We start from the raw sequence: 13,588 nt of genomic DNA on the forward strand, positions 1-13,588 counted from the left end.
TATTATTAAACAATCTTTATTAAAGAAGCGATTATCACAATATGACAATTAAGTCGTTAGACGTCAAATTACAATAGAATAGAATTACAAATTAACATATAAATAATGAAATAGTTAGACGTAGCGTGGAAAAGATTTTTTTTAACATTCACAGGCATAGTATAAAATTGATTAAGCCGAATTATCTATACAATTTAGTAAATTTTTCAATTTAATACTTTTTTGGTTATGAATAGTTCTGCCTCGTTGAGACTTACAAAGTATATAGGTACTATTAATTAATTAAATGATTGACTAAACATTGTTTTGACTGCTTTGAGTAAATAAAATCAGTCAGCACCAAAATAAAAATTTCGGAGTATCATCAGACAGTTGGACTCCGCATTCAATTCTCATTCACACTCTTTATACAAGTCATATAATATTTATAGTCTTATCTAAAATAATCTCTACATCTTCCAGTGGCTGCTTGGAAAAGTATTCTATTTCGAATTTATATACAATAGGAAACAGTAATATAACACAAAAACAGATCCAAGGGGCGAATATCAAACATCAAACAAAATTAAGGGATTTTTCTGTTAAGCGTTACAAGAAGACCACCACCATTATTAAATTTTCCCTTGTCTGTGTAGGTTTCGTAACAGCGTAGAATACAGCCAATGGAAAAGATAGTCAGAAATACATAAGCCATACATTGTTCTCTTTTCTTCTATTAACTAGGCGGTATGACTTTATTTATTTCGCTCGTCTAAATTTACTAATAGTAGTTGGTGAGATTCCACCTCTTCCTTTTTGGCAGTATTGTTCAGTGAGCAGCATTTTGGACGGATACAAAAAGAAGTATGGAATCGTCACGAACTGACGGAATTAAATATACAAATAATAAACGTTTAAATATAAAATATATATAAAAAATTCGAGTATCGTGTATCGTGCTCAAGAGCATGTCGTCTTTAACTATGCAAAATTTTAGTCATGGTTGGTGTATATGATCAAAAATTGAGTACTTAAAAACTAAAAAAATATTGTTCAGCAGTGTCTACGTGAGGTAGTCTGGGGTGGGTTCCGAGATGGGCTCGGGCGTTGTGAACAACGGGTTCGGGAACTCTGGCGGATGGGGCAACGGTCCTGTCGCCTTTGGACGTCGTCTGTACGCCATTAGCCAACAAGAAACCGCCACCGCCACCGCAACCAGAGCCAACAAGGCAGTTATAATTAAGGCAATGATAAACCCAATCATGGAAACGCAAATGTCTTCCACTCCCCTCTGTGCGTTCGCCGCTGTAAATAAAAAATTATGGGTTAGAACTGATGGAATTGTCATTAATTTAATGGTCTTACCTTCACGTGGGTCTGAGGATCGTTCCTCACGTTTCTCAAAGGTTAAAATGGCGTTGGATTGAATGGTGATTTCTTCACGTAATTGGCCTGAGAGTAAGTCTCCAGACACTGCAACGTCAGTGCTGTTTTCTTCGACTGATCTTCTGCGTCTTCCGAATGCGTTGTATCCTCTACAGTTGACCTGATGGCAAGAAGTAAACGAGTTAATTAACTTGAAACTAAACATTTTTGACAAATACTTACTGGTTGGCATTTGCCGAAACAGACACGAATATTACATTGGAACCGAATGTTATCGCTGCTTGGGAACTTGAAGGCATTGAAGCTGGCCAACAAGCTTTGCGTGTCGGGATTGTAATCCCACTCTCCGAAGATTGTAGGATCCGTAGCACAACCATTTTCATCAGTTACAATGTATTCGTTCTCAATACTGTCCTCCATTGTTTTCGCCACGCAGCTTCTGGCGAATCCTCCATAGATTGAGCCTGGTTGTACATCAACTTGGAGCATCAGATTGTCTCCGATTTCGGCGGAGTTAATTTCTTGGCCAGTTGGAGTAACAATTTTCATTAGACATGTTGGTGGTGGACCAGTGTTAGCGATAGTTCCGGCTGTTGTCAACATCGATACGTTGAAACCAAGAGTAACGTTCTGTTCTCCGGTTTGGTAGACGCATTTAATGTGGTAAGCTTGAGCTTTGTATGTAACCAGTTTTGGATGTTTCTGTATAACCAATACGAAGCTGGCTTGTCCCTATAAAAAAAATTCAATGAAAGTCACACCTAAATATTTGAGTTTTTATATCTTACATTGACGTGTATGAGACCGCAGTTTCCGAACTGTACTTTGAAGATTTCTAGTCTTTGAGTGGAGTCAGGTGGCAGTGTAACAACTCTTCGGCACTGTTCGTCTTTACTGTGTCCCTTAACATAGAGTACGCCATTGAAACCAGCTTCGGTGATGTGAATTTCCAATTGGACTCCATCCGACAAGCAACTGACTTGCATTTCTGGTCTTGGGAAGTCCGTTCTGAATGGTGAGGTGTGATCTGAAAGTAAGCATATTCAATTAGTATAAAAAAAATTGAATATATCAAGTCTACGTACTGCAAAGTAGTTCTGGATCTCCAGTGTATCCGGCAATACATTGACAGACAGCACGATGATTGGTAGCATTGCAAAGAGCGTTGATTCCACAATGTTTAGTCTGGCAAGGATCGTCGCAAGTCTTGGTGTTAGGATTACAGTATTTGTGATCGGCGCAATCGTCGTCCTCTTCACATTCAGGTCCAGATTTCGGTATGCAATTTCCTCTACTGTCTAGTCTGTAGCCGAACTCTATTGGGCAGACGCAGTTACCACGTTCATCGATAATAAGACCTCTTTCGAGTGCGCAAACGCAACGGCCTCTTTCGTCAACCTTGAATCCTTTTTCTATTCTGCACGGTATGCACTCGTCGTTTTCATTGAGAGCACTGTTTGGTGGACATACGCATTTACCGTCGGCGGTCCTTACATAACCCTTGTCTGTTCTACACAGTTCCACTAGAATAAATTGAAAAAATTATTACAAATCTCAGATGTTTACTAATATATGTATACTTACTTTTGTCACATTGTACGGCAGCATTTCCTTGGTATCCAGGCAAACATTCGCAGATCATAGTCCTGACAGGTTCGGTGTTTAGTACTGTACACTCAGCATTGACACCGCAAGGTTCCGTGGCCTCACAAGGATTGACGCATTCGCCTCCGATACAAGCAAACTGTGATGGACAGTCTGAGTCTTGTCTGCATTTATCTTCGACTTGGATGCATCCCATTTTGCCGTCGCTGACGGTACCAGGTGGACAGGCACATTGTACGGCATGGTTGAAGACCTTACATTTGGCTGGGGCGTCGCAAGGATTGGCGGCTTCGCACGGATCTTCGCACTTGTTGTTAATGCAAGCTCTTCCTCCAGGACATTCGGTGTCAGATCTGCATCCGACCAGCACGCAGGACAACTTGGGGTTGCCCATGAGTCCTGGTGGACATTCGCAGATAGCTCTGTGATTGGTGGCGTAACATTCAGCATTTGTTCCACAGGTAGAACCGTCGGCAGAACAAGCTGGTACGCATTGCCTATTGATGCACTGGTGTTGTGGTGAACATTCGTCATCGCTTCTGCATCCGATTCTGTGGCATTCGATTTCGGGTTTGCCGTCGAAGCCTTGTCTACAAGTGCAAACCGGTTTGTGGTCTTTAACTCTACACTCTGAGTTGATGCCGCAGTTGCATGGATCTCTACAGATTCCATTGAAGCAAGCCTTGTCAGAAGGACATTCGCTGTCGCTGACGCAAGCTCCAATTTCCGTGATGGCCTTAACGGGATTGCAGGTGCCACTTCCGCTACTGATGTATCCTGGAGGGCACACGCATATCATTGTTCTTACTGGTACTGATCCAACAACTTGACATTCGGATGGTCTGTGGCACGGTTCAAGTATAGCGCAAGGATTCTGGCATTTTTGGTTGAGACAAGCCAATCTTGATGGACATTCACTATCCTCGCGACATTCTGGTTGTGGTTCAGGTCTGCAATCTACGTAGGGGTTACCTAAGAATCCTACAGGACATCTACAGAGTGCCATGTGGTTCTGAACTCGGCATTCGGCGCGTGGTGAGCAAGGATTGTCATAGACGCATGGATTGATACATTGCGCGTTGATACATTGTCGATCACCAGGACAGTCACTGTTGGAGACACATCCCACAACAATACATCTGTCCATTGGATTTCCTCTGTATCCGCTCAAACAGCGACATTCAGCTCTGTTCTGGTATACATAGCATTCCGCGTTGATTCCACAAGGATCCTTTACTAAGCATGGGTTGATGCAGTTTCCATTTATACAGGCCTTTCCACTTTCACATTCAGAATCGATTCTGCAACCTACTCGTCTACAAGCAATGTTGGGGTTACCTTCAAAGCCTTGTTCGCAAGAGCAGATTGGTCTGTGATTTTGGATCAGACATTGTGCGTTGGTACCACAGTCGCATGGGTTTCTGCAGAGTCTGTTAATACAAGCCTCGTTTTCTGAGCAGTCGTCGTCTCGGGTGCAACCTGGTGGAATTGGTACAACCACTGCGTGACATTCACCATTGTCGTTGGGAACCCATCCTTCTGGACAAGTACAGATCATTGTTCTCACTGGTACTGTGTCTAGCACGCTACAGTGGGCAGTGTGATGGCACGGTGAAAGACTCTCGCAAGGGTTGACGCATTCATTTCTGATACAAGCCAATTTGCTGGGACAGTCTGTGTCGAGTTCACATTCTGGTCTGTCTGCCACTTTAGGTGGAGCTGAGCAGTAAGCCATTGGATTACCTTCGGGCAAGTGTGGTGGACAAATGCAACCAGCGGCATGGTTCTGAGCGTAGCAAATGGCGTTCTGAGCACACGGTGGATTAGCGATTTCTGAGCAAGGATCGACGCAGCGTTGTGAAATGCAGGCTCTGTTGTTCGGGCATTCTGAATCGGTGTGGCATTCGACGCGTTCGCAACGAGTAAATGGATCGCCTTCGGTACCTGATGGACATTTGCAGTTAGCGACGTGATTTTGTCCGAAGCACTCTGCATTTCTGGCACATGGGTCGTTGAGAATGCATGGGTTTATACACTGGCCATTGTAGCATTGTTTGTCATTACTGCATTCGTTGTCAGATTGACAGCCAACTATAAAAATGATTGGATGAGTATTATTATAATCGGTTAAAGGGTTTTGTTACTTACGTTTGGTGCAACCGATTTGTGGGTTTCCAGAATATCCAGGTTGACAATAGCAAGTTGGGTAGTGGTTTACAACCTTGCACTCTGCGTTAGGTCCGCAGTTGCATGGGCTGGCACATAAACGATTGATACAAGATTCGCTCTGAGGACATTCTGAGTTGCTGGTACATCCAACAGTTGGGCCAAGTGCTGAAATTAAATAAGAAAATCAATACCAACTCATAAATTATCTACTAGTAAATACTTACGGGCTATGCATTCAATTTGTGGGTTTCCTTCGTATCCAGCTGGACACCTACAAACAGGTTGGTGTTTGGTGACGGAACAGAACGCTCCAACTGCGCAAGGTTTGTCTGCGACACAAGGATTAACACACTGTTCGTTCTTGCATCTCTTGTCATAAGAACATTCGTCGTCGCTGTAACATTCTGGTACGATCGGTACTGTAGGTGTTTTAGGAATGTTGGTACATTCGATATGTGGATTGCCGATGTAGCCTGGAGCACAAGTGCAAACGGCTTGATGGTGAACAGAATTGCATATAGCGTTAACTCCGCATCGGTCAATTCTACAGGCTTCAATACAACCGCCTCGTACGCATTTGTCTTTGTCGTTACATTCAGAGTCCAGTTTGCATCCGGGTTGTTCGTGAACAATTGGTACACAACGTCCTGAGATATCGCCAATGGTGTCAGGTGGGCACATGCACATTACAGTACGTAAGGGCAATGTGTCCAAAACCTTACACTCTTGGTCGATGGTACATATGTCGCCTGCCGCACAAGGATCTTCGCAGCGCTCGTTCATACAGACGTATCTTGAAGGACATTCTGAATCTGTCTTACATTCAGGAGTTGGTTCTCTAAATCCTAAGCATTCGACGAATGGATTTCCTGTAGTACCAATTGGACAAGTGCATTTAGGTTGATGGTTCTTTCCTACACAGTTGGCGGTGTCAGCGCATGTATCGTCGTCGCAAACCGGTCGGCAGACCCTGTTTAAGCGATCGCAAGCCTCATGGTCGGCACAGTCTTCATTGTAGTGACAAATGCCAGTGATACAAGAGAAGAGCGGATCTCCTTGAGTACCAGGAGGACATTGACACTGAGCTCTGTGATTTTGTACGATACACTGGGCACCTCGGCCGCAGGATTTCGTTGAGCATGGATCTAAGCAATTTTCGTTGATACAAGCCTTGTTGTAAGGACAGTCTGGGTCAGATTTACATTCGGCTAAAATGAAACAACATTAATTTCACATCAAGTAACCAATAAAATTTACTTACGTTTGTAGCACATGATTTGTGGATTTCCAACCCAATTATCTGGACAGTGGCATGTTGGTCTGTGGAAGGTAGTTCTACACTCAGCGTTAGTACCGCAAGGGTTTGACAAGAGGCAAGGATCTTGGCAACGTTGGTTGATGCAAGATTTGTCGTTGCTACATTCTGAATCCACTGTACATTCTGGCTTGGTCTTCGGTTGCTCGTAGCATCTTAGGAAAGGATCACCAATTAATCCAGCTGGACACTTGCAAAGAGCTTTATGGTTGATAGCTTGACATTCAGCAGTTGTTGCGCATGGATTTCCTAGAGAACATGGGTTGACACACTTTCTGTTCAGACATGTTTCGGTCTGAGGACATTCGTCGTTGTTCTTGCAACCTGGTTCTTCTTGTGGAGCTATTATAAAACAAAAATATTAAAATTGTGATACGTAGAAGAAAAATAAACTAAAACTAATATGTTGCTGTTGCGATTGGGATTTAAGGATAGGTAAAGGATATTTGTGTAAAAATAACCTGAAATAACAGTTAATATCGTTAGTAATGCTCGGTAAAGTCTAGCAGTTATTTTTCTTGTCCACATACCTGGTTTGCATTCTGTGTCGGCATCACCTACAAATCCTGGAAGACACATGCAAGACATTGTTCTCAAAGGCAAACTATCGATGACAATACATTCGGCATTTCTTCCGCAAGGTTTAGTTTCTCTGCATGGATTCTTGCAAGTGCCACTGAAGCAGGCCAGTTTGCTTGGACAATCAGAGTCCATCCTACATTCCGGTTCAACTTCGACAGGTTGTACTGTACATGAGCTCAGTGGATTTCCAATGTATCCAGGAGGACAAGAGCATTGAGGTCTGTGATTGGTGACAGTACATATAGCGCCCAGTCCACAGTTGCACGGATCTTCGCAACGTTCGTTCCTGCAGGCCAAATTGTATGGACATTCCTCGTCAGTTGTACATTCAGGTCTGTCACATTTAACCAAAGGATCTCCTCTGAATCTATCAGGGCAGTAGCATCTAGCTTTGTGATTGTAATCAGCTCGGCACTGAGCGTTGATACCGCAAGATGTGAACGAGCAAGGGTCAACGCATTCGCGATTGACACATGCCTGAGTTGGTGGACATTCAGAGTCAGATCTGCAGCCAATTTCGAAGCAAGCGTGTTGTGCGTTACCAGTGAAGCCGTCTCTGCACGTGCAAACTGCACGATGCAGTTGCACGCGACACTCGGCGTTCTGGCCACACAAAGTTGGACTGGCTGCACATGGGTTCTGGCATTGATTGTTGATGCAGGCTTTGTCATTGGTACATTCAGAGTCGGTGGTGCATTCTACTTTCGGTTTCGGTTCTTCAACTGGTTGCAACAAGCATCTAACTTCCGGTGGACCGGTGTAGCCCGGTGGGCAAGAACATATTGCTTTGTGGTTGACGGCGGTACAAAGAGCGTTCAGACCGCAAGCATCTCTACAAGGATCTCTGCATTTCTGACTGTAACAAGCCTTGTCTCTTGGACAATCTTGATTAATGATACATTCGGGGTAGATGCATGTAGCAGCTCCGTTTACAACTCTACATTGGCCATTAAGTCTGCATGGCGATGGATTGCATGGGTCTGTAGGTTCTGGTTTAGGTTCTTCTTTGCATAAATTGAACGGATCTCCAACTAATGGTGGCGGGCAGCTACATACTGGACTATGATTTATAACATTGCAAACAGCACCGAAACCGCAGACGCCTGGGCATGGGTCAACACACTTGGTGTTAACGCAAGCTTTGTCTCTCGAGCAATCAGCACTGATAGTACATTCTGGTCGGCAACCTCCTGCGCTTGGTGTTCCGAAGAAACCTGGCAAACACTCGCATATAGCGTTGTCGCCAGATTTCCTGCAAATTGTGTTGATACCGCAAGGTGATGGATTGCATGGGTCACGTGGTGGTTCCTCTGTAATTTTAAAGGAAGAGAAACATGAAGAATGATTCGAAGAAGACAGAATGAAAATAAAACAGGACATTGTTACGTACCAATAATTTGTTGACATAGTCTGAAGGCATCTCCGGTGAATCCGTCTGGACAAGAGCAAACTGGAACATGATTGGTGACAGTGCAAAGGGCATTGACACCGCAGGTTCCTGGGCATGGATCTTGACATTTATTGTTTATGCAAGCTCGGTTCATTGGACAATCAGAATTGGACAGACATTCTGGTCTGCATCCTTCATATGGGTTACCATGGTATTCTGGCAGACATTCACAGACTGCATAAGTGTTTTCTACTCTGCAGTGAGCGTTAGGTCCACACGGCGACGGGTAGCATGGATCTCTTGGTTCTGGTTGTGGTGGTGGAGGCGCTACACATAATATTTGAATTAGAATCGTTGTTGAATGATAACATATACCGTTGCAATCTTGAACTTACTTAACCAAGAGCAACAGTTTGATTAGTAACAGTTGTTGAAATGTTAGTTAATACATTGACTATTTAATTACAAAGTGCATGCATATACAGTGTAGAAAACAAATCTAACCTGGTTTAACAGTGCAAAGAGTGAAAGGATCTCCTACATAGTTATCCAAACATAGACAGTTGGGTACATGGTTGTTGACTAAACAACGAGCGTTCAGGCCGCAACTGCCTGGGCAAGGGTCGGAACACTTTCTGTTGATACATGCCAAATCCCTCGAACAATCGTTATTGGTAACACATTCGGGTCTGCAATTTGGTGGGCTACCAATGTAGGTGGGTAAACAGGAGCATTTTGCCGTGCCGGATGGTAAGACTTCACATTTGGAGTTTGCGCCGCATGGGGAGGGTACGCAAGGGTCTTTGGGCTCGGGTGTCACGACGGGTTCATTAACTAAAGGGTAACGTATTAATATTTTCGCATGGTTTATTGGCGAGGTATACATACCAATAACGACTTGGCATCGGATGAAGGGATCGCCTGTGTATTGTGGTGGACAAGTGCATATTGGGTTGTGGTTTACAACTTGGCAAAGGGCGCTTAAACCGCAAGTTCCGGGGCAAGGGTCGATACATTTTTGATTAACGCAAGCTTTGTTCAAGGCGCACTCAGAACTGACAACGCATTCGGGTCTGCAAGTGGGTGGGGCACCGATATAACCTGGCACACAAGAGCAAACAGCCTGGCCGTTGATTTCCCGGCATTGGGAATTTGGACCGCACGGTGATGGGTAACATGGGTTTTTAGGTGGAGGTGCTAAATAAATAAACGCATTAGGTATGTTTTTATTTGTTGATTGTTTTGATGTTTCCTTGTAAATTTTATTTTCTTGAAACTTACTCTCAATTTTGGTGCAAAGGACGAATGGATCTCCGCTGTATCCTTCAATGCAATTGCACGATGGATAATGATTGAACACGTTGCATTCGGCGTTTTGTCCGCAGGTTCCTGGGCATGGGTCTTTACATTTTTGATTAATACAAGCCTTGTCTCTTGGACAATCTGAGTTGAGTACACATTCAGGCCTGCATTCCCTGTAAGGATCACCTTGATATTCTGGTAGACACGTGCACACTCCGTCGTTACAACGCGCGTTTGGTCCACAAGGATTTGGATTACAAGGATCTGTCTCTACTGGTGGTTCTAAAAGAAATTGAATGTTAGAGAAGTTATTATTTGTATATGGAAGATAGGTGTTTTGATACTCACGAGGTGGTGGAGGAATAGGATTACAAGATACGAACGCATCACCTTGGTAGCCACGTGGGCAAGTACAGATAGGGTTGTGATTTCTTACTTCGCAAATTGCGGTAATACCACAGGAGCCTGGACAAGGATCTCTACATTTCTCGTTAATGCAAGCTAAATTGCTTGGACATTCAGAGTTAATGGTACATTCTGGTCTGCAATTTGGTGGGTTTCCTATAAAGTTAGGTAGACAGAAGCAAACTGGTGAACCACCGTTGTTTCTACATTGACTGTTGGGACCACATGGTGATGGTACACATGGGTCTGTAATTATTGGCTCAACCGGTTTTGGTGGAGGCGCTACAAAATTATTATTGTTAGAAATATCGACTACAATAGATTATTAATAAATCACTTACGAGGTATTGGGTAACATCTAGTAAATGGATCTCCAGTATGTCCTTGAGAACAACTGCAGATTGGGCTGTGATTGATTACTTCGCAACGAGCGTTCAGACCGCAAGTGCCTGGACATGGATCCACGCATTTCTGATTGACGCAAGCTCTGTTTTGTGGACATTCCGAACTGACAGTACATTCTGGCCTACAACCTGGTGGGCTTCCAATGTAATTTGGAAGACAAGAGCAAATTGCTTGTCCGTTGTTTTCGCGACATTGTGAGTTTGGACCACAAGGAGATGGTTGACAAGGATTGGATGGTGGCAGTGGTACTTCTTTAGGTGGTGGTATAACATTGCAATATCTGAACGGATCTCCAGTATAACCAGCATAGCAAGTACAAGATGGTAAGTGGTTAATGACTTGACATTCAGCATTTTGTCCGCAAGTTCCTGGACAAGGATCTTTACATTTCTGGTTAATACAAGCCTTATTTGAAGGACAATCTGAGTTCAGAGTACATTCTGGTCTGCAACCTTCATAAGGATTACCGATGAAGTCTGGCAAACAAACGCAGGAACCTGCATTGTTGCGTTCTTTACAGATGGCATTTGCACCACAAGGAGATGGGAAACAAGGATTGATTTGTTCTGCTGGTCTTGGAATAGATATTTCTGGAATAACACATCTTTGGAATGGATTTCCAGAGTAACCGTTGATACAGACGCAGTTTGGTGTGTGGCTGACCACTCTGCACTCAGCGTTCTGTCCGCAAACTCCTGGACATGGATCTTTACATTTCTGATTGATACAAGCTAAGTGATTAGCACATTCACTGTTACTGACACATTCTGGGCGACAGTTTGGTGGTGCACCAATAAATTCTGGTAGGCAGGAGCAGGATGGAGAACCATTAATTTCTTTGCATTGAGAATTTGGTCCACATGGTGACGGATTGCATGGATTCACAGGGGTCGGTGGTAGTTCTTCACGTATGGGAGTACATCTTATGAATGGATCACCGGTGTATCGACTAGGACAACTGCAGATCGGGTTGTGGTTGACAACCTGGCATCTGGCGCTCAGTCCACAAGTTCCCGGGCAAGGATCAATACATTTTTGGTTTACGCAAGCTTGACTTAGAGAACACTCTTGACTAGTAACACACTCGGGTCTACATGTGGGCGGGCTGCCAATGAAACCAGGCACGCAAGAACAAACCGCTTGACCGTTGATTTCTCTGCATTGAGAGTTTGGACCGCATGGAGATGGGTTGCAAGGATTCTTAGGTAGTTCAACTATAAACAAATTATGTAAGAAACCGGTAAATTCATTTTTGTGTGAATTATTACCTGGAATTGGTGTACATAATACAAAAGCGTTTCCAGTGTATCCTTGTATACAAGAACAGGAAGGTATGTGATTAATTACGGCGCATTCAGCGTTTTGACCGCAAGTTCCTGGACATGGGTCTTTACATTTTTGATTGATACAAGCCTTGTCTCTTGGACAGTCACTATTTAGTACGCATTCAGGTCTGCATCCTCTATACGGATCACCTTGGTATTCTGGTAGACAAGTACAAATTCCGTTGTTGCATTGAGCGTTTGGACCACATGGGTTTGGATTGCAAGGATCGGTTTCAACTGGTTTAGCTAAAATATATTTCATTGAAAAACAAAAAATAATAATAATTTCAACTAATAATAATTTCATATAAAAAGAAACCTACGTGGTAGTGGTTTAGGATAGCATCTACTGAAAGCATCACCAGTATATCCTTCAGGACAACTGCAGATTGGCGTATGATTGATCACACTGCAGAGAGCTCCAGCTCCGCAAGATCCTGGACAAGGATCTCTGCATTTCTGATTAATACAAGCTAAGTTACTTGAGCACTCTGAATTGATGGTACATTCAGGTCTGCAGTTTGGTGGGCTTCCAATAAAGTTAGAGATACATGAACAAGAAGGTGATCCGTTGATATCTTGACAAATAGAGTTGGGGCCGCAAGGGTTGGGTACACAAGGGTTGGTGTAAACTGGTTGTACAGGTTCTGGTGGAGGCGCTAAAATAAGTTTCTTGTTAGGATCAAATAGATCCAATTTGATTAAGGTTATCTTACGTGGTATTGAGTAACATCTTGTAAATGGATCTCCAGTGTGGCCTGGAGAACAACTACAGATAGGACTGTGGTTGATCACGTTACATTTGGCGTTTAATCCACACGTTCCTGGGCAAGGATCGACACATTTTTGATTGACACAAGCCTTGTCTTGAGGACATTCAGAGCTGACAGTACATTCTGGGCGACAACCTGGCGGACTGCCAATATAGTTAGGCAGACAAGAGCAAATTGCTTGTCCATTGTTCTCGCGACATTGTGAATTTGGTCCGCATGGTGATGGTTGGCAAGGGTTGGAAGGTGGCAATGGTTCTTCCTTAGGAGGAGGTATGACACTGCAGTATCTGAATGGATCTCCAGTGTAGCCAGGAATACAAGTACATGATGGTAAATGATTAACCACTTGACATTCGGCGTTTTGTCCGCATGTTCCCGGGCAAGGATCTTTGCATTTGTTGCTAATACAAGCCTTATTAGATGGACAGTCGGAATTGAGGACACATTCAGGTCTGCAACCTTCGTAGGGGTTACCAATATAATCAGCTATACAAGTACAAGATCCTGCGTTATTTTGTTCTCTACAAATGGCGTTAGCACCACATGGAGATGGGAAACATGGGTTGATGTTTTCAACAGGTTTAGGTTGTTCAGCCACGTTACATCTTACGAACGGATTACCAACGTATCCAGAAACACATACGCAATTTGGTGTGTGACTTACGACACGACACTCGGCGTTCTCACCGCATGTACCGGGACAAGGATCTTTACATTTCTGGTTAATACAGGCCAAATGATTTGCGCATTCGCTATTTGCAACGCATTCAGGTTTGCAGTTTGGTGGTGAACCTACAAATTCTGGCAAGCACGAGCACGAAGGTGAACCGTTTACTTCTCTGCATTGGGCGTTTGGTCCACAAGGAGAAGGTTGACATGGGTTTGTTGGTTCTACAACTGGTTCTTCCCCTAAAATTTAACAATTAGAAGTGCTACTGGGGCTATAGGTAAT

At 43.6% G+C, this 13,588-nt stretch overlaps 1 protein-coding gene across 1 annotated transcript in view; it reads right to left on the bottom strand.

Moving 5' to 3' along the window:
• The window catches only part of LOC109602801 (uncharacterized), a 166,585-nt gene continuing 152,997 nt past the window's right edge, over positions 1-13,588 (bottom strand). The window contains exons 90-107 of the mRNA XM_049967938.1: positions 12,187-13,545; positions 11,807-12,109; positions 10,475-11,752; positions 10,077-10,415; positions 9,708-10,010; positions 9,315-9,623; positions 8,931-9,260; positions 8,427-8,753; positions 6,985-8,346; positions 6,401-6,796; positions 5,364-6,347; positions 5,119-5,304; positions 2,950-5,061; positions 2,451-2,888; positions 2,154-2,392; positions 1,588-2,097; positions 1,345-1,525; positions 1-1,284 (exon numbers count right to left, since the gene is read on the bottom strand). Of these exons, the coding sequence (XP_049823895.1) occupies positions 1,043-1,284; positions 1,345-1,525; positions 1,588-2,097; positions 2,154-2,392; positions 2,451-2,888; positions 2,950-5,061; positions 5,119-5,304; positions 5,364-6,347; positions 6,401-6,796; positions 6,985-8,346; positions 8,427-8,753; positions 8,931-9,260; positions 9,315-9,623; positions 9,708-10,010; positions 10,077-10,415; positions 10,475-11,752; positions 11,807-12,109; positions 12,187-13,545 (11,198 nt within the window). The 3' untranslated portion in view covers positions 1-1,042. The remainder of the gene's footprint in view (positions 1,285-1,344; positions 1,526-1,587; positions 2,098-2,153; positions 2,393-2,450; positions 2,889-2,949; positions 5,062-5,118; positions 5,305-5,363; positions 6,348-6,400; positions 6,797-6,984; positions 8,347-8,426; positions 8,754-8,930; positions 9,261-9,314; positions 9,624-9,707; positions 10,011-10,076; positions 10,416-10,474; positions 11,753-11,806; positions 12,110-12,186; positions 13,546-13,588) is intronic.

The sequence above is a fragment of the Aethina tumida genome, chromosome 5, assembly GCF_024364675.1.
Source record: "Aethina tumida isolate Nest 87 chromosome 5, icAetTumi1.1, whole genome shotgun sequence".
NCBI lineage: Eukaryota > Metazoa > Arthropoda > Insecta > Coleoptera > Nitidulidae > Aethina > Aethina tumida.